The sequence below is a fragment of the Canis lupus genome, chromosome 19 (assembly GCF_048164855.1).
Source record: "Canis lupus baileyi chromosome 19, mCanLup2.hap1, whole genome shotgun sequence".
Taxonomy (NCBI): Eukaryota; Metazoa; Chordata; class Mammalia; order Carnivora; family Canidae; genus Canis; species Canis lupus.
Window position 1 is genome coordinate 51,613,318 of NC_132856.1, and position 19,043 is coordinate 51,632,360.

The 19,043-nt window shown below is 56.7% G+C and overlaps 3 protein-coding genes and 1 long non-coding RNA gene across 37 annotated transcripts; 2 read left to right on the forward strand and 2 right to left on the reverse strand.

Moving 5' to 3' along the window:
* Positions 1 to 397: 397 nt before the first annotated feature.
* PLPPR2 (phospholipid phosphatase related 2) lies at positions 398 to 9,065 on the reverse strand. 12 transcript variants are annotated; one of them, XM_072787178.1, is made up of 11 exons: positions 8,591 to 9,065; positions 7,175 to 7,295; positions 6,255 to 6,334; positions 5,340 to 5,528; positions 5,096 to 5,231; positions 4,019 to 4,290; positions 2,910 to 3,086; positions 2,218 to 2,340; positions 1,858 to 1,936; positions 1,622 to 1,724; positions 398 to 961 (listed from the first exon to the last, which is right to left on the reverse strand). In XM_072787178.1, exons 2-11 carry the CDS (start codon positions 7,215 to 7,217, stop codon positions 403 to 405), a joined length of 1,761 nt encoding a protein of 586 aa, XP_072643279.1. In that variant the 5' UTR covers positions 7,218 to 7,295; positions 8,591 to 9,065; the 3' UTR covers positions 398 to 402. The 12 variants fall into 12 exon arrangements, 11 of the variants coding, with proteins under 11 accessions (XP_072643279.1, XP_072643280.1, XP_072643278.1 ...); XM_072787179.1 differs by having other exon boundaries at positions 1,858 to 1,909; positions 8,543 to 9,065; XM_072787177.1 differs by having other exon boundaries at positions 8,543 to 9,065.
* Positions 419 to 3,489, forward strand: LOC140610780 (uncharacterized). Its single transcript, XR_012012299.1, has 2 exons — positions 419 to 2,489; positions 2,854 to 3,489. It is a non-coding gene; the product is annotated as an uncharacterized lncRNA (long non-coding RNA).
* Positions 9,066 to 9,213: 148 nt separating the features above from the next.
* CCDC159 (coiled-coil domain containing 159) lies at positions 9,214 to 15,339 on the reverse strand. Of its 20 annotated transcripts, none has more exons than XM_072787191.1 (13): positions 15,178 to 15,332; positions 13,496 to 13,614; positions 13,162 to 13,385; positions 12,398 to 12,431; positions 12,007 to 12,095; positions 11,843 to 11,924; positions 11,456 to 11,651; positions 10,777 to 10,862; positions 10,624 to 10,700; positions 10,163 to 10,284; positions 9,869 to 9,951; positions 9,446 to 9,559; positions 9,214 to 9,285 (listed from the first exon to the last, which is right to left on the reverse strand). In XM_072787191.1, exons 1-13 carry the CDS (start codon positions 15,186 to 15,188, stop codon positions 9,281 to 9,283), a joined length of 1,242 nt encoding a protein of 413 aa, XP_072643292.1. In that variant the 5' UTR covers positions 15,189 to 15,332; the 3' UTR covers positions 9,214 to 9,280. The 20 variants fall into 20 exon arrangements, 17 of the variants coding, with proteins under 17 accessions (XP_072643292.1, XP_072643290.1, XP_072643289.1 ...); XM_072787189.1 differs by having other exon boundaries at positions 13,496 to 13,586; positions 15,181 to 15,329; XM_072787188.1 differs by having other exon boundaries at positions 13,496 to 13,586; positions 15,178 to 15,329.
* Positions 14,917 to 17,905, forward strand: TMEM205 (transmembrane protein 205). Of its 4 annotated transcripts, XM_072787207.1 has the most exons (5): positions 14,917 to 14,960; positions 15,202 to 15,285; positions 16,151 to 16,259; positions 16,366 to 16,529; positions 17,540 to 17,905. In XM_072787207.1, exons 3-5 carry the CDS (start codon positions 16,160 to 16,162, stop codon positions 17,843 to 17,845), a joined length of 570 nt encoding a protein of 189 aa, XP_072643308.1. In that variant the 5' UTR covers positions 14,917 to 14,960; positions 15,202 to 15,285; positions 16,151 to 16,159; the 3' UTR covers positions 17,846 to 17,905. The 4 variants fall into 4 exon arrangements, with proteins under 4 accessions (XP_072643308.1, XP_072643307.1, XP_072643306.1 ...); XM_072787206.1 differs by lacking the exon at positions 14,917 to 14,960 and having other exon boundaries at positions 15,272 to 15,393; XM_072787205.1 differs by lacking the exons at positions 14,917 to 14,960; positions 15,202 to 15,285 and adding an exon at positions 15,400 to 15,588.
* Positions 17,906 to 19,043: the final 1,138 nt, after the last annotated feature.

Here is a 19,043-nt window from a genome sequence, read left to right on the forward strand (position 1 = left end):
CATGGGGGGTTTCTAGTGCCCTCACCCTATTCCCTGTGTCCTCTGCACCCTGTCCACAGTCAGAAACAGGCCAGCTGCCTGGAGGAGACTGTCAGGTGAGGTCTCTCACCATGTGTTTGTGTGTCTTACATGTAGCTTGTGGGGCTGTCTGCATTTGACTGATGAAGAAACAATAGAACAGAGAGGTTAACTAACTTTCCTGAAGTCATGCAACCAGGAAATGCTGAGCCAGGATTTAAACCCAAGTTGCTGGCTCAATGACCCCACACTGCTTTTCCATGATCACCTCATATACAGTGACAATAAACACACTCCCCATCTCACCTTATCTACGTACCCATAATTAAATTCTTCCACACCTCAACACCTCGGGGAGGAGGAAGGCAGGTGGCCAAACTTCTGTTACAAACAGGTCTTTATTAAAGTTAAGGATGGGGCAGGAAAGGGGGGCAGTGTCTCCTCTGCCCACTGCCTTTGGCTGCCTGGAGCAGGGGAGTCCTCTCTGCTCCACCCATGCCCCCCCCGCAAGGTGGCACATCTGCACGAGGCTGGGGCCCAGGGTGGGGGCAGTGTAAAGAACAAGGGGAGATTCCAAGGCAAAAAAAAAAAAGTCCCTTCCCATAGCCCTAATAACAGAAGGGTTTGGGGCAACCTGGGCACAGACAAGGGGAGACACAGCACCCTGAACCCCAAAACCTCTGAACTGGGGCAAGCCCTGTATAAGTTGGGAGTTGGGAGGGACTGAGCGAGAGGTTGCACATGGGGGAGGAGCTGAGAGAGGAAGGGGTGCCCCAAGGACCCTGCCATGGGGGAACCTGCCCCCATGCTCCAGCTGGACTCTCTGACTTGGAGAGATGATTCGATGACAAAGGATGACCCCATCTTCCTCCTCTCCTTTGCTCGTGCTTGGGCATTGGCGGTCCCCCATTGACTGGAATCATACCCACCCATCCTAGAAATTCTGAAAACCAAGGACTCCTATTGGTTGTTCAGACGCTGAACACTAACTGGAGTTACCCTCTAGCCTGAGGAGTCTAAGATGTGAAGGGAGGCTCCCATTGGTTGGTGTAAACGCCTTTTAAGTAGAAATTTTAGAACTGGGGGCTCCCATTGGCTGAGCAATGGCCAATGGGGTCAGGTTTTGGCCCTTAAAAGAGCAGTCCTGGGGCAAGGGCCCACCTCCCAGTTATGCCCACTTGGATGTCTCAGAGGGCAAGAGAGGCAGGGGGCGCCCCCCCATATGTCCTTCCAGCCAGCCTCTAATGTCCAGGCTTGGCTGGTTTGTGCACAGAGGGCTTTGGCACTCACATGGCACACGCACACACACGTGTGGCAGGGAAGGAATGGGGGCCTGGCTGATTCTGGGAGGGTGGTGGGGCCTCACAACAGGTGGTCACGGCTGGCAAACAGGTAAGGACTGAAGTTGTCCCGGTGGAAGGGGGAGGGATAGAGTCCGCTAAGGGTGTACAGGTCCCGAAGCAGGGGCGTGGGCAGCAGTAACTTCCGACCACGTCCGCCACCCCCACCCGGCCCCCCAGGTCCAGGGGAGGAGGGTGAGGGGCCCTGGCTGGGGGCTGGTGCGGGCAGGGGCAAGGGCAGGGGCAGGGGCGTCGGCTCAGACCTCAATCGAGGGCGGGGCACACGGGGCGACGAACACATGGCTGGAGCCCTGGAGGACACGCAGCTGGGGATCAGGTGGCCACGGCGGGCACAGTTCTGCGACTCTGGGGGTCAGGGTCAGAGGTCAGGGGATCAGAAAGCTTGGGAGAGGGCCACGAGAGCATAGGCGAGACCTCTGTGGCAATGACTGCGACCTGGAAGTCCCCCCGGTTATCCCCCCACTCCCTCGACACTCACTGGATGGGGTGAGCCGTGCCGGTGTCGAATGCGGCCTGCAGGCCTCGGGTTCCTGAGACAAAGAGGCAGAGGGAAGGGGCTAGCGGCCCCCTGGGCCCCACTGGCCACAGCCATGGGGGGCTCATCAGGCGGAGAGCCCGGTAGAAAAGGCAACTTGAATTTTCCCGGATTAACCACAACATACCCTTCTCTTTGGGGTGATTGTCCCCCAGGACCTAGGTCCACGGAGATAAGCAATCCCTCTATCTCCCCATGGCCTGAAGAACCCCTCCCCCCAACATTTTGCCTGACTTCCTGTCTCCTTGGCCCCCCTCCACCCGCCACCCTCTCCAGCCGGGAGGAGACCCCGGCCCCCCTTACCTGGGCCACACTTAACTTTTCGAGGGGGCTGTCCATGGTGGGGGCTTGGCCCAGGTCCTCCCAGGGGGAGAGCCTTCGGCCAGAGGGCCGCCGGCTCTGGAAGTTGTGTACGACACAGGTGACCTGGAACAGAGCGAGAGAGACATGTGAGGCCCAAAGCCAATAACATAGGAGTTGTGTACATACCATCCCCATTTTTCAGATAAGGAAACTGAGGCTCAGGTTTTTAGTCAACATTTTCTCAAGACATTTATGTGCCATTTTACTAAAAGGTAGGTACTACTGTTATTTATTCCACAGGGCCCTGACTAGGGGGAGGCAAGTAAAGCCAAATGGTGCAAAGCAGGATCTGATCCTGTCATTTAAGTTTTTGATATTTTGGACATTATGTTTTTGCATGAATTTTGGTTTTTAAATATACCTCATTCAAACATTATTTATCTTGATTACGGAGTGTTTGGGCAGCCCTTTAGATTCTGCCCTCAAAAGCAAGGACCTCACTCATCTTACCCTGGTCCTGGCCCTGTCACCCCACTTTTCAGATGAGAACATCTAGGCAGAGTAGTAAGATTAAGGGACTTGTCCAAGGTCACCACAGGGTCCACACCCTTCACTATCATGTGGTCCTGCTTCCAGGGTCAGAGAGCTGATAGAGGGTCTCCCACACTGGAATGGATGGCGAGGTGGCTCACCAGAAAGGTTGCGATGGCAGCGCCCGTCAGGAAGCCCGCCAGCACGTCGGACCAGTGGTTGCGGTACTCAGCCACGCGGACCACGCCCACCAGGAAGGCGGGACACAGCAGGGCCAGGCAGAGTGAGGGTTTGACCAGGCGGGAGCCCTTCACGCGGAATACCAGAGTCACGTACATCTGCGGGAGCCAGACCAGTCAGGGGACACACAGCAGCCCAGTTGCAGAACCCAAGTGGACACTGCCTTCCAGACTAGAGGCTGTGGTCAGAATCCCTAGGAGTGGCATTGGGCCTGGAGGCTGTGGCGAGGGGCTCCAGGGGACAGGAGGTTGGGGATGGAGTCACGCACTCCAGTGGGCCTTTCAGGGATGGGGGCATGGCCAGGGCACCAAAAAGCAGTGGACAGAGTTGGGGGCCCAGGTATCCCCAGGACCATTTACAGATCGGGAAAGATGTCTGCTAGGTTAGACACAGCTTCAGAAACCAAGAGGGTGGAGTCAAAGCCCAAGGGGCTGGTCCAGGAACTCCAGGAGGTGGAATCCCCAAACCCTAGGAGACCACTGACAAGAACAGAAGCTAGTCCTGGGCGCCAGAAAAAGAAGTCAAAGCCACAGGAGGTGCAAACCAGGGAAAAGCTGAGGCCAGGGGATATCCCAAGTGGGTCAAGTCAGGGGCATGGCCAGATCAGGAAAGGGCAAGGACAAAGCAGGGGCTCCTCCATCCCAGGCTCCAGGGGTCGAAGCTGGAAGCCCACCCATCCAACCTCCCAGCCAATGGCTAAGACCTGCAGCATCGTGGGGACATGGCTAGGCTCCAGGGAATGGAGTCCAGTGCTCCAGTCCAGTTTTGGTCCCACAGGGCAGAGCCAACAGCCTCCTTTGGGTGTGGCATTCCTAGGCCAGGAGGCACAGCCAGACCCAAAAGAGATAGTTAAGAACACAGCAACAAACTCAGACTCTGGGAGGCCAGCAGAGGAGTGGGGCCACCCTAGGGACAGTGTCACAGCACCAGGGAATGACTTTACCTTGGGAAGGAATCAGAGGTTCCATCCTAGAGTGGCCTCCTGCCCACTGGCCACCCCCCACTTTTGTGCCCCTATTCTGGGGCTCACCGCTGTGTAGGTGACTGCATAGGCGCAAAGGGCGGCATCCTTGCAGGGGAAGGCACGGCGCGCAGCGGCCACCAGGCTGGGGCTGCCGGCACAGGCACCCTGGTCAGTGACGAAGCGGTCGGGCCCTGGCCTGTCCGGTGAGGGCGGTGGGCAGCCCAGAGCCGTGTAGTTGGGGCGGCACACGGACAGGAAGTGCGGCGTAGGGTTGCCAGTCACCACCTGCCCCGCATTGGCGAAGATAGTTGTGGTGAAGAGGCCGAAAGAGTAGACCCCTGGGGGTGGGGTGAGAGAAGGAGTTCATGCTGGGCCCCTGATAGTCCAGGGCCCTTCTCCTGTGAGCCCCTATGTGGGCACCCTGTTCCTGTGACCATCATTAACACAGCTGGGAACCCCCCTAAAGCCATATACCATTATCACTGGGCCAAGGTCCTCTCCTCTTGGGACCACCATGAGGGTACTTTGAGCCTCTTGCTTCTGTCCCCCTTGGATTACTACTATGTCAAGAGGGGATGCTCCCTTGGAACCCTAATATAGCTGGGATAGGATCCCTCAACAGCATTACATCAGGATTGGGCCCATGTCTGGAACTTCCTAGGACCATCCTGATGGCATTTCTGGGCCTCTTTACACCTGCCCTGGACTCACTATTACTGAGTTGATCACTTTTTCCCTGGACCCACAATCAGCCCTTGGTCACAGGAACTACCATTTTGTATGAGCTCTGCCCTTCTCCTGTACCATGGCCACCAACTGTGGCTGTGACCGCACAGCGGGGTCTCCCCTTCCTGCTCGGGGTGAGGTGGAGGGTGGGCTGGTGTTTGGCCTGGGCCTGCGTTCCCCTTTTCTGCCTTAAGACTCTCCTTGTAGCAATCTGGGGCCCTCACAGTTGCCACCAGTGTTGGCTTAGGCCGGACCATTGTCCCTAGAACCTCCATTCTGCCTGGCCTTCGCCACATCCCTCTTTGCCTCAAGAAGTCACCATCATGGCAGTTCTAGGCCCTCTTCCCCATAAAATTCTTATTATGGCTGAATCTGACCCATATCTCCTCTGCTGAGCCCCCTGGCCGCATCACTCACCCAGAAAGCGGACCAGCCTCCGCAGTGGGGGGCTGAAGCGGCAGCAGGCCCCAGACACGATGGTGCTCTCCCCGATGATGGGGATGGCTGAGGGTGGCGCGGGGGAAAAGGCACGCGCCAGCTCCCCCAGCAGGATCTGTGGGCAAGATCAAGGCAGGGTCTTCCTGGCCTTCAAATCCAACCCTCCTCCCACTTCCACCTGGCCCTGTCACCTGGGTCTGACCAAGGCTACCCCCAGTCTCACCGTGAGGGTGGGTCCAGCAGTGACCAGGGCATAGATGAGTGCAGGAGGCACTCGGCTGGCAGCCTCAGGCCCTGGGTAAGGCTTGGCATAGGTACTGTCATAGCAGAAGAACCCCTGGGTGTGTACGGGGAAGGTGTCCGTGAACTCCAGGCGGTAGGCAAGCAGGACCACGATGCCCAGAAGCACTGACTGCCACCCAGTCATGGCAGGGAGACAGAGAGAGGAGAGACAAGTTCAGGTCCAATCCGGGGCCATGGTGAGAGAAACAGAGATGGAGAAAGACAGAGATGGGGAGGAGAGACAGAGAGATCAAGACTGGAGATACATAGGCTGAGAGAGAGAGAGAGAGAGAGAGAGAGAGAGAGAGAGAGAGAAGTGGGGAATGGTGGTCTGGACCTGGGAGGCACAAAGAGAGAAACAGAAAGAGAAGACAGGAGAGGAGGAGGGGAGAGGAGAAGAGAAAGAGAAGGGGCTAGTAGAATGGAAAGGAGAGATGGGATGGGAGAGAGCAAGGGAGGACTGGGCCAGGGCTCAGATCAGAAAGAGGGATCCGCAGGTTTTGGGGCCCAGACCAACAGGGGGAAAGATAATACTACTAGTAGAAGTGCTAGCAGCTCCCAGAAGTACAACCGTTAATGGGGGCAGCACATCATATTAAACGTCTTCCATGAATTAATACATTTTATTTTCATAAGTGGCCTGGAAGAAAGGGACCCTAATTGCGCCTATTTGACAGCCAAGGAAACCGAAACTCAAGAGGGTACGTGAGGTGCCCAGAGTTCTGCGGTCAGGATGCGCAGAGAGGGATTGAAACTCTGGGAGTGTCACTTCTAAACATGCCTCCTTCCCGTGAGGGTCTGGGAGGGAGCCTGGGGGTGCGTGGGAAGGGGGGGTGAGAGTTACTGGGTTCCTCACCTCCACGAAGACAAAGCAGGGAATGATGGAGAAACTCCTCTTCGGCTGAGGTCTCCCTCCTGCCATGGTGAAGGCCGGGCCTGTGGAGGTGGGGAGGGAATGGGACGGCCAGGGCGGGGTCTAGGGGGAGGCTCTGGTCACCTGCCTGAGTAGAGTCCTCTGGCCACATCAGGGCCCCAGAACTACTACAAAGGAGCCTGGGCTCCACCCACTGAGCCTTCTGGCCATGACTCTGAATATCCAGGCCCCTGCCCGTAGGCGGCCTCCCCTGACACCACCAGCTCAGCTCATCCTCCACCGGGGATCCCAGAGATTCTATAGTGGTCTTCTCCCCCGAGAGCCCACATAGGAGATTCAGACCCCAGGCCTTTCAGGAGGGCCACTCCTCCTTACCATACAAGTCACCTCCCCTCAGCCTTTAGAAGACACTTCTCCAGCTTAATGGGACCCCTCCCATTAAGAAGGGCCCATAGAGAAGGACCCACTTAGAAGTTTTCACAAACCCCATGGGTTTTTAGGGGACCTCATCCTCTTTCCCCGTGTGCTTTACAAGGCATCCCATGTTCTGTGTACCCCATCCCCCCGCCAGGGTCCTCCTCTGAGTCTCTTCCCCCATGGCCCACAGGGGCCTCTCTCTCCTGTCCCCCTGGGCTGCACCTGACTGGTTCGGGCTGATGGCCAGGCCCTCCCTCTATCCCAGCTGCTTCTCCCTCTCCCCCTCTTCCCAGCTTGTCTGCCTCTCTGTATCATAAGGGGGCTATCTTCTCCCAACAAGCCCCCACACCCCCCAATCTAACCTCAGTCCCCGGCACTGATGGGCCAACATAGACACACCTGCTCGACCCATTCTCCCAGGCTGACCTCACCTGTGAAAGGGCCCTATGGCTTCCCACAGGCCTCCGCCACACCCACAGACTCACAGCCGCTCCTGGCGGCCAGCAGGGCAGGGATGGTCACCCCCATTGCACAGATGTGGAAACTGAGGCCCAGGAAGGTGAGGGTAGGCACTCTGGGTCCAGTGCCCCATCCACGCAGCTTGCTCTGCAGTGTGACATGTGGGGTGAGGGTCACCAGAGATCTCAGATGCCCACCTGGCCACGGCCCCTCACCCTTCCAGAGACACAATAACACATGCTGGCATCCCTAGAATACACAACTCAGCCACAACTTCCATCTCAAACACCACACACACACACACACACACACACACACACACAGTATAGCATGTGTCCATCCCACCAACAAGGATCCAGTGCCTGCTGGGTTCTAGGCACTCTGCTTGTGGTGAACAAGACAGGCCTGCTCATTCAGACAGGTGCCCAACACCCACTACACACAACTGTACACTCACACACATGGCACAGTGTGCACACGGCCTGTCACTGACACCCACACAGATCAAACAACCTCCCCCTACACACACACACAGTCACAGGGACACAAGAGGAGGTCCTTCACACACTTCACAGCCCCGCATACAGCCCCACACAAGCACCCACCTCACTATCATCAGGGACATAGCCTCAGGGCTCCCGACACACTTAAGAGTTACATCAAAAAGAGTCACCACACGCAATGGGGGTCACAAACCGGTCACAGAGTCACACCCCCAATTACCAGGCACTCAATGACAGCCATACACATTAACAGTCTCTCATCCACACAGACACTCATAGGAGAGACGATGTCATCCACAGCTCAGCCACATGGCCACACAAGGGCACATACGTGGACCATGACACGGATTTGCACGCCAAGCCACACAAGAAAGGCGCATGAGCACAGCCACACACAGAAACATAAATGGGCCCCCACACACCATCACAAGGAACACACAATGGCAGTCATATGCACACAACCGTACAGACACACTCACAGGGAGCGCAGTCACAACAACACAGCCACACACCCTCAGAGTGACACCCATGATGACAGCCACACAATGACAGCCACAGGAGAGTCACACATACACCACACAGACCACACAGGCATCCCCAAAGCCGCACAATTACAGTTATACAACCACACACTGACACAAAACGACAACCACACAATCACAACCACCCTCACCACCGCCGCTTGGCTTCTCCGGCCCGGGGTCCCCTCTCCACGCTCCCCTCCCCGAGCCCGGTTCTCAAGCCCCAGCTCACGGCCTCCCCTCCCCCTCCCCGCGCCGGACCCACAGGGGACCCGACCCGCAGGAGCTGAACCCTGGCCGGACACACAGACCGAGGGTCGGTAGCCCGCGAGGGGGGGTGCCGGGAGCGCCCCAAGCCCCTCTCCCTCACCGGGTCGAGGCTGTCACGGTTTGAGGCCCCGCTCCGCTTAGACGTCACCCGGGCGGCAGGACGAACCAACGGACGGCAGGCCCCGCGGGCGGACGGAGCGGTGGGAGACGCCGTCGGCCGGCCGCGCCGCGCAGACTCAGCGAAGGGGCGAGGGGCGGGGCCTCCGAGCGCCTCATTTGCATAATCCGTGGGGCGGGGACCCGCGGCGTCTCATTAGCATGGTCCGGGGCGGGGCCTCTGTTGCTCTTGGGGACCCGAGAAAGTGTTAAGACAAATTTGGGAGGGAATGAAGGATGCAGGTTGAGGGAGAACTAGGCGGTGGGGGCGCTGAGGAGAAGAGGAGGGCAGGGTGAGAGCGTGACCCTGAACCTCGACCCTCCCTTCCTGTGCCTCAGTTTCCCCTTTTGGGCAGTGGACTAGAGCGCCAGGGCCCCCCCAGAAAGGATCCCTGCTGGCCAGTGTTCAAGAGCCTGTCTGTATACTCATATCTGGACCCCTGACCTTGTTATATATTAAATTTGGCCTCACACTCCCCTGACCCTAAATCTACACATCCTGAACAGCCTCTGGGGCCCCCACACCCTCCCCAACACTGGAAAGTAAACCGGATGTGTGTGTGTGTGGGGGGTCATTCTCAGGCACAGGAAGCATCAGGAGCAACAGTCCACAGGTGGAAGAGGGTCGTGGCTAGTTTATTTTCTCTCTGGAGGGGTCTTCAGGGAGAGCAGTCCCCGCTGCTCAGGCTGTGGAGAGAGTGGATGAGGGCCCAGCTTAGTCCAGAGGACCCCACGGCTGGAGGTCAGGGAGCAGATGCCCAGGTTGGGAGCTGGGAGGGTCCATACTGCAGCATTCCAGGGCCGGCCAGGAGAGGAAAGGTGGGGTGAGGCAGGGGAGGATCCGTACCAGGTGGGAAGGAGCGGCTCTTGTTGAACGGTGGTTGGGATGGGTCCTGGTCTGAGTCTGAGTCTGAGTCCCACGAGGGGAGCTGAGGACACAAGCTTCGGTGCCCCTTGTAGCCTGTGGGAGGGACAGGTGCAATTCTGGCCTTTCACCCACAAACCTGAGTGTGACCCATGAGTGGGATCATGATCAAGGGCCAGTGTCCCTTATGTCACTTGAATGTGACCCAACATGATACCAAAGTATGACCTCAGTGACCCTTGAATTTTACCCCACTGGTCCCCAAAAAGATCCCAGTGACCTTGAGTGACCCCAGGATGGAAATCCTTGAGTGACCCTAGAACAAGACCCAACATATATGACCCCCAAATACAGCCTCTGAACATGACCTCCCCACAACCCAGAGTGCACCTCATTGCCCCTCACCCCTGAGGTTCGAGGCCCTGGGGCAGCCCCCTGTGGACATGGTGAAGCCATCAAAGGAGTTCTGCAGCAAGTGTACAGCGGACCTGCAGGGAGATGGGGAGCTGGGGATCCTGGGAAACTTCTGACTCCTCAGGGCTGGGTGGGGGACATGCTGGGGATCAGGGGCTGGGGGTAAAGGGAGGCCTGGATTCAGGTGGGTTCCAGGTTCTGGTAGTCATTGCTTGATCTGATTTGTAGGAGGGCAAGAAAGATGAGGTTCAGGAGTCAGAGGTTAGAGTGGGAACAGGACATCACCATATGTCACTCAGTTCCTTTTGGAGGTCATCCCTCCAGGAGCCACTGCCTCCTGGTGGCATCTCCTCAGTCTCCGGCCAGTTGGATGTCTCATACCCCTGCTGCTTCATCTTGGTCAGGACCTGAGGCCAGGGGGTGGGAGGTGTGTGTGAGACGACAATAGTAATAACAATAATGGTGAAAAGTGATCCTTACTTAGCACTTATTACATGCCAGGCTGCCCTCAAAGTGTTTAACATACAGTTCACGCAGCTACCCCTTCAGGTAGGGATGCCAAGTCATGCCCATCATACAGATGAGGAAACTGAAGCCCAGAGAAGTGAAGTGACTTGGCCGCAGTCACACAGCAGTTAAGTGGCCGAGCTGAGATTGGAACCTAGCCCTTCTGGCACCAGTCCGAAGGTGGAGGCCAGCAGAGTCCCATGTCCCCAACTTACCAGGGTCCCACCCTCTCTGCTCACCTTGCGGCACTTCACCTGTGTCTTCTGCATCTTCTGGATGTTCATCAGGTTCTCTGTGATCTCCTCCTCCTGAGCCTCTGTGGGGGGAGGGGACTCAGGGGGGCCAGAGCTGCAGAAGAACCCCCCTCCTGGCCGTGGGCTCCAGGCACTCACGGAGCTTCTGATAGATGAAGGTCACCTCCTCCCGCACCAGCTCCAGCTCCTCCCACAGGAACTTCTTGCTGAGGGGATAGTGCAGCCTAGACCCACACTCCCTGCTCAGCCTTTGGCCTCACATTTGCCAACCTGCCTCCTCATGTCTCCTCCAACTCTCCTGTTCCCATCTGTTCCCATCTCCTGTCCCAGCTACCCATCCCCCCAGGGTCTGTCCCTTCCCCCAATCTGCCTGCCCAGCTTGCCCCTCCTGCTGCTACTCCCACACGTCCACTCCCCCAGCCCTGTGTCCTCTCCTCCTGACCTCGAGCTTCCCATTCTCTCAGCCTCTCTTTGCCTGGCCCCTGTCACCTCAGACCTCCCATACTCCCCAGCCTCTGCCACCCTCAATCTCTCTGCCTTCCAACTTCCCATATCACCTCCAGTTTCCTGAACCCCTGGCCTCCCTCCCCATCCCATCTCCAGCTTCCTGTCTTCCCTGCCTTCTGGCCTCCCAGATTCCCATACCTCTCCACCGCCCCCTCATCCCCCAGTCTTGTCCCTCAAGCCTTCCCAGACCCCCTGGCTACCTTACTCAGGCCTCTCCCATTTGCCTCATCCCACATCCCACCTTTGGTTCCCTCTCCCCAGCCTCCCTTCCCTCCCACAGCTTCCAGGCTGCCCTCCTGGTGATGCCCACCTGTCCCGGATCTCCTGGGCCAGCAGCTGTAGGCAGCGTGTGGTGCGGGCCCTCTGCACCTCCTCGCTGTCACGCAGGGTCTTTTGGAGCCCCTGAAGGCCTTGAGCCAGGGCCCCATACAGTTCCTGCTGTCCCTGCTCCAAGCCCCACTTGTGTCCCTCCTTCTCTGTGAGGCGGCTCATAGGGCTCAGCACCTCTGCAGATTAGATGGGATCATGACTGAGCCCCAACCACCCCTGAGCCCAGCTTTGAACCCAGCTCACCCTAAACCTGGACAGACCTGACTCTGAACCTAGACACACTCAGCTTCTTTCACCTTGGGCTAATCCAGCTGACCCCAACAGCATCCAGCCTCTAGCCTGACTTTGACCCTTGGCCAGTTCTCACCTTCAAGCTGTTGGATCTTGATTTGCTGCAGGCAACTCTCCTTCTCCAACATGGTCACTGAGTGGTTTAGGAACTCAAAAGCCTGCAGGGAAGAGATCAGGCTTGGGGGCAGGAGCAAGGGAATAGGGCCAAAGTTTGCTGAGGGCAGGGCAGAGGAGCCTCACCTTGGTCTGGGCCTGTAGCTGGCTCTTAAGTGACTCCAGTTCGCATCGCAGGAGCTTCTGGGAGTCAGGAATCATCATGGTGGACTTAACTATGAGCAGAGGTAAGGGTCAGCTGAGGCTAGGAGTGGTGGGGGCAGGGGGTGAGGTCAGGTCAGAGGTCAGCAGAAGCTCAGAGGAGGGAGAGGGGTGGGCGCAAAGTAAAAAGCTGGGGTCTGTTGAGGCTAAGGTTGGGACAGGAGTGGGTCACAAGGTCAGGGGCAAGACTCAGCTGAGGCTGGGACAGGGCTAAGTGGGCAGCAATATTGTGGCTCCTCCCAGGCGAGGCCAGAGGGTGGAAGTAAGAACTGGCAGGTCATCTGCACATAGCCTTGTTGGGAGGGAGGGTTCTCACCTTTGGTTTTGGAAGAGTTGGTCTCCAAGGGCTTCTAGGAAAGGGGGACATGAGGGTAGTACAGATTCATCCCTGTGCTTCTCCTTGCACATCCCAACCCATTGTGTGGGGGGTGGGTAGGAGTTGGGTCTACAGAGTGCAGGCAAAGCTGCCTCCATGCATGGGCATGCCACCCCACCCCACCCTGACTAGCCCACACATGGTCAAAAGTATGCTTGTGTGGTTTGTCCCCTATGTGTGCAGGCCTGGGGCTGCCCCTGACAGCACACCTGTGGAGCCCTGTCTCTGGCTTGGGCTCAGGTAATGACCCTCCTCCTTAAAGGCAAATAACATAGACAATGTCTCCAGGGAGCTCCAACAGCATTGAGGCACAGTGACACATGATAATCAAAACACAACTATGGCCACACAAGCTCAGACACAGCCATGCGTGCCAGGTGGTAAGGCCCAGGGCATCCACTTACACCCAACTCAGACACACAAGCATGACCACAGCCACACAGCCACACAGGCACTCATACCCACAAAATATCACAGACAAGACCGACTAAGAAATGCAATCGCACATCCCTTCATCCATTCATTCAAGATGTTTTTAGTGTCGGCGGGCTGAGCGTTGGGTGCTGTTCTTGGTGCTGAAGTCACACATTGTGAGGGTTCCTGAGAAAGACCCCCACACACCACCCACTGCCACGGCCCCCTCCCTAAGCCCCACAGTAGCAGATTGTGGTGTGGCTGGGAGGGGTTTCCCAGGTGGGGGTGACCTTAGCGATGTTTTGATGCCTCTTCAGAAGGTCCTGGTCATTACACTGTTCCTGTGAGTCTGGGTTTTGGATGATGGGAGACCCAGACAACTGAGGCTCCAAGTCTCTCTCTAGCCTCCAGTCTATACCCGGCACTGTGTTCTCAGGAGCTGGCCCCAAGATCTCTGGCTCTGGGGTCCTGGACCAGTGAATCGTATAATCCAAGGTCTTGTCTGAGGAAGAGCCTGACAGGGGGTGGGGTTGGGAGAATGGTGGGGGAGGCTTTTCTGAGGACCAGCCCAGAGCACTCCAGCCCCTCCCAGCTCCCCAGCCCCAGGGAAGCCCCTCAACAAACCCCAGTACTTGTCACCCTTCCTGTGAGCAGGCAAACACACGTTGGAGGGCAAGGGAGATGAGCAGCAGCAGGGCAGAGAGTAGTCAGGGTCCTGGGGTAGGCCAGCCAGAAGAGGGTCGCTTCAACAAGGGGGGACAGGGGGCTGCACTGAGACCAGCCCTCATGTCCTGACACTCCCAGACCTTCCCCTAATACCCCCAGAGAGGCCTCAGCCTTGAACACAGGGCCTCCCAGTTATGGCAGGAGCAGAAGCTGGATGAAAGATGATCCCAGCCCTAGGCATTGGGCCGGGTAGTGAGAAGGATCCAGAAGACCCTCACAGGAGTGAGTGAGGCCTCAGAAGAGCCTAAAAGCAAAAAAGGATCTTAACATTGGGAACCAAAGGAAGGGCATTCCTGGCAGGAAACAGCATGGGCAAAAGCTCAGAGGCATGGAACCACATGCTCTATGCTAGTAAATTCAGGATGGTGGAAGGTAGGGTCCAAGAGGAACCAGTAGGAGGCTAGCAGGGCGGTTCAAGCAAGGGATGGAAAGCCAGGCAGGGAAGTTGAGGTCTGGCTCCCAAGTGGGAGCCATAGAGCATGAGCAGGAGGGGCAGGGCATATCTATCCAGTAAATGTTAGCAGAACTGGAGCTGAAGCCCTGTCCTAGGTGAGGCTAGGAACGGGAGAAAACCCAGTTCTGGGTCTCACATTCACACCCCCTGTTCAACATTCCAGTGTTGTCAGGGCTGCACAGATGGGGACCTGGGGCAGGCCTGTCTGGAAAAACTTCCAGGTGAAGGGCATTTTGTCCTGATGCACGCTCAGCTAGAAAGCCCACCCTCCAGGGCTTTCTCTTCTGCCCTTGCTGGGCTGTCTGGTGTCCTCCCTCTGGCCCAGTCCTCCTGGAAGTCAGCTATACACCCTTCAACGCTCTCCTCAACGTTTCCTCTGTGAAATCTTCCCTAATCCTTTTTTTTTTTTTTTAAGTTCCTATTTTCTGAGCACCTTACTGAGTGCTGGGCACCATCCTAGGCACTCACTGGGTCTTCACACCCATGTCGTGATATAGGAGCTTTTCCTCAGCCTGAAATGTTCTAGGCCACCCCTTCAAGTATCTCTGTCTCGGAAGGCCCGCACTTGCAGAGACAGTACAGCAGGATGATTAAGCGGGGGGCCTCTCCACCTGGGTGGCCTGGGTTCAAATCCTAGCTCCGCCCCTTCCCGGCTGTGTGATGTTGGAGAGTTACCGATCGTCTCCATGCCTCAGTGTCCCCAACTATAAAAAATGGGATGTCATACGATCCACCTCGCTGGGTTGCTGTGATTAAGTAAATTAATCTATGCCAGTGCCTGACATACAATAGTGGGAAACTGTTCTCGGAACGTCACACTGGCAACCTGGGAAACTGGGGACCCCAGGAGCCCTGGGAGGCTTGAAAGGGAAGAGGGAAGATGTGTTTTTGAGCTCCAACTGCAGACTGGTACCCAGTCGAGCCCACCCCACCCCCACCCTCCCACCCCCCACGTCTCCCCCTTAATCTTCCCCCTTCCCCTTCCACATCAACTGCTTCTCCCGCTGTCTCCGGGAGAATTCGAGGGGGAAGGGGGCGGAGTCATTAGCCTGAGCCCCGCCCCCCGGGCCGAGAATCCTGCGCCCGCCGGGCTCCAGACCCCCTTCCCCCCCCACCTACCACATACCACCTGCTCATGCTCTCCCCTCAGGGACCGCGATGCCAGTCCCCAGCTGTGACGCTGAAATTTGATCCCGTGGGGACACCATCGCATTAAAACGCGCAAAGCCTAAAGGTAGAGTCACAGAGAGGGGTGTGGCTGGCATTTTAGCTCCGCCCCCGCCGATGCAGCCCAAGACCTTATTGGCGCCTTCCCGCTTCCGCAGATCTTAGGAGCCGCGATGTAATTGGATAAAATCCAGACGAGGGGGCGGGATTCCAGCTGGTTTCCGCTAATCGATTAGTCCGTATCTAAGGAGGGCGGTGCGGGAGGCGGCAGCTCTACCGTCCAATTGGCTTCAGGCTTAGCTGGGAGGCGGGATGAATTCTTGGAGGTGACTGAAGAGGTCCGCGGGCCACCTGGGAGCGCCGGAGCGAGGTAGCTGGCCCAGCCCGCCCGGCCCCCGAGATCTGGCCCCGGCACGCCTGTTCTCGGGTTCCTGGGTGCTGCGGGTTGAGGTCTGGGTGCAGTGATAGGGTCGGTGTCCTCGGCGTGAGATTTGGGGTTTCCCAGCATTAGATGGGGGTGTCCAGGGGTGCTTTGGGGACCTTCACAGTGATATCTGGGATCCTGAGATGACAGCAGGCGTCCTTACGGTTACAGTTAGGTCCCTGGGCTGATTTGGGGGAGTCCCCGCGGGGAATCTCTGAATACCCAGGGCTGGGAGTTTGAGCTGCTGGGGCTAACTGAAATTTTCGAGTCTCGGAGACGGCGTGGATGCTGGGGGTCCTGAAAGCCTGAGATCCTGAGGGCTGACATTTGGAGAGACTGGGCTAGAGGTTGTCTCGGGATTGTTCTGGGTCTTCCCCACCCCCATTCCCCGGGCTGGTATCCCTGGATCTCTCCTGGGTTGGCCGTGATCCTGGCCTCGAGCAGGCTCACAGGCTGAAGACCATGGGGCAAGGGTAAAACTCTGGGACACCCGGTGCCTTTTTCCCAGGCCTGCAAGATGGAGGAAGGCGGGAATCCTGGAAGCCTGACTAAGATGGTCCATCTACTGGTCTTGTCAGGGGCGTGGGGCATGCAAATGTGGGTGACCTTCATCTCAGGTAGGGACCCCCCACCTGGACGTCATGGGTACCCAGGGTGGAAAAAAGAATGAGAGGGGGACCTGGAAGTGTCCTAACAGGCATGTGGCTCACTGTACCCCCACAGGCTTCCAGCTTTTCCGAAACCTTCCCCGACATACCTTCGGCCTGGTGCAAAGCAAACTCTTCCCTTTATACTTTCACATCTCCATGGGCTGTGCGTTCATCAACCTCTGCATCTTGGCTTCACAACATGCCTGGGCTCAGCTCACATTCTGGGAGACCAGCCAGGTATGCGGGCTTGGGCTCCACTGCCCTCTGGAGACCCGTTCCCAGGACCCCACTTAGTACCTATGGCTACACCTTTGTGAGAATTTAAAAAACAAAAACAAGCAACTACACCTTCCTGGTGGGTGCCAAACTGGGCTCTGGATACCCTTGAGCAGTGCACAGCCTGCACAACCATCCCTAGCAGCCCTTTCTATCCCTCAGTGTGTCTCTGCTGGTTGCTGCTCCTTCTCTTTCCCCTGGCTGGGCCTGCTGCCAAGTTGTGGTGACTCAGCTGGGTTCAGGCAGTGACCCCAGCTCTTTGTTTAAAAACCAGCCTGACTGGGAATTTACAATCCCCCACTCCCATCCACACATTTTCCCAGCCACAAGGCAGGAAACCATCTCTGCATCTCATATTTCTGCATCCTGCCCTCCCCCTGCCCCTGTTATGTTCCTCAGATGTGGGCAGGTGAGGCCTGACAAGGATTTCAAGAATAATCCCAAAGAGTCAGGAGAGGATTATGGGTAACTGGAACCTCAAGGACTTTCTATTCACTCCTGTGGGCCCAATCTCAGTTTCTGGAGTCTGGGCAGGGACCATAGAGGAGATGGGCCCTGTCTTAGGCTCTTTTTGGCCGGTGGTGGGGGACAGTTCTGGTGCTCTGCCCAATTTGGGGAAGAGAGGTTCTGCCCTGAGATGCCCCCAGTTTGGGGCAGCAGGAGGGGAGGAGGCAAGGCTGTGTTGTGGAAACTTCCAGTCTGGGTATCAGAGGAGGAGAGGCTCAGAAGGTTTTGGGAGAGAATAGAGGACGTGGTGCTGGAGCTGCTGGTTTTAGGGTATGAAAGCTAGGAGCCGGGAGCTCTGCTTGGGGCCTCTAGACTGGGTTTGGAGAAGGACAGGGAGGCCTGGCTTTGACCTAATACTGTCTCCCACCCACCTCTGGACTTTGAGGACGCAGGAGGACCCTCCCTAGGATCCCTCCTGCCCCCTCGGCATGATTCACCTTGTCCTCCTTCCACCACCCTACCAGCTCTGCCTGCTGTTCCTGAGCCTCACATTGTCCACTATCAACGCCCGCTGGCTGGAGCCTCGCACCACAGCTGCCATGTGGGCCCTGCACACAGTGGAGAAGGAGCGGGGCCTGGGTGGGGAGGTGCCTGGAAGCCACCAGGGCCCCGACCCCTACCGCCAGCTGCGAGGGCAAGACCCCAAGTACAGTGTCCTCCGCCAGACCTTTTTCCGCTACCATGGCCTGTCTTCCATTTGCAATCTGGGCTGCCTCCTGAGCAATGAGATCTGTCTTGCAGGCCTTGCCCTGAGCCTCAGGAGCCTCTAGCACCCACTTCCTCTCTGGCCCCGCTGAGGCCCCAAATGTTAATAAACACTTCTTTGGAAATGGCTGCTGTCATTCTTCTCCCAACTGGAAAGCAGGAAGAGGGGTGGGCGAAGGTAGAGCTGAGGGCCTTCGTTACCATATTCATGTGGCAGGATTTGGAGTGTTAGTCATTACCGACCCTAAGCTCTTCCTGTAAAGTGTCCATTTACTGAGTACCTGCTGTGTGCCAGGCATGGCACTAACCATCGTATGTACCATGTATTATTATAACAATAGCTGATTTGATTGTATTTCCCACCCCATTGACACTGGGGATGGCTGCATGACTTGCCAAATTGGCCAAGGAAATGTGAACAGAGTCACTTCCAAAGAGAAGTGTACAAGCCAGTGCATGATTAGCTACATTTTTCCTTCACCACAATGACCAGTGTGAGTGAGAAGAACACCTTGGGTGTCGAGTGCCATGGAGACCTTGGGGCTGCTTGTTACTGATCATATGGTGGCCCTTCCTGATGCATGTCATCTCCATTCACCCATGTGGCAGCCCTTGGAGGGAGCTACAATTGTTCCCATGAAGCAATGGAGATTCAGAGTTCAAGTGGCTTTAGGTGTAGTTGCTGGGATTTGACTCCAGCAAAGCCCGCAGATGTTCTCATGGCTTGAAGAAAATTCTGGAGCCTCACCTGAGCCTGGATGTGAGAATTTCGTCATTGTGTGGCCTCAGTCAAAGAGGTGCCCTTCTCTGAGGCTCCATTTCCTTACCTGTAAACGGTTTAATTCTAAGAGCCCTTCAGGGTATTTCGCAGGGACCTAGACCACTTTAGGGTGGGGCATCGCACTTTCGAGATCCTAACTCAGGTCAGAGCCTTCACACAGTCCTGTGAGGTAGCAATTTTTTTTTAAAGATTTTATTTATCTGGGATCCCTGGGTGGCGCAGCGGTTTGGCGCCTGCCTTTGGCTCAGGGCGTGATCCTGGAGACCTGGGATCAAATCCCACATCAGGCTCCCGGTGCATGGAGCCTGCTTCTCCCTCTGCCTATGTCTCTGCCTCTCTCTCCTTCTCTCTGACTATCATAAATAAATAAAAATTAAAAAAAAAAAAAAGATTTTATTTATCCGTAAGAGTACATAGAGAGGCAGAAAAACAGGCAGAGGGAGGTGCAGGCTCCCCGCAGGGAACCCGATGGGAAGCTCGAT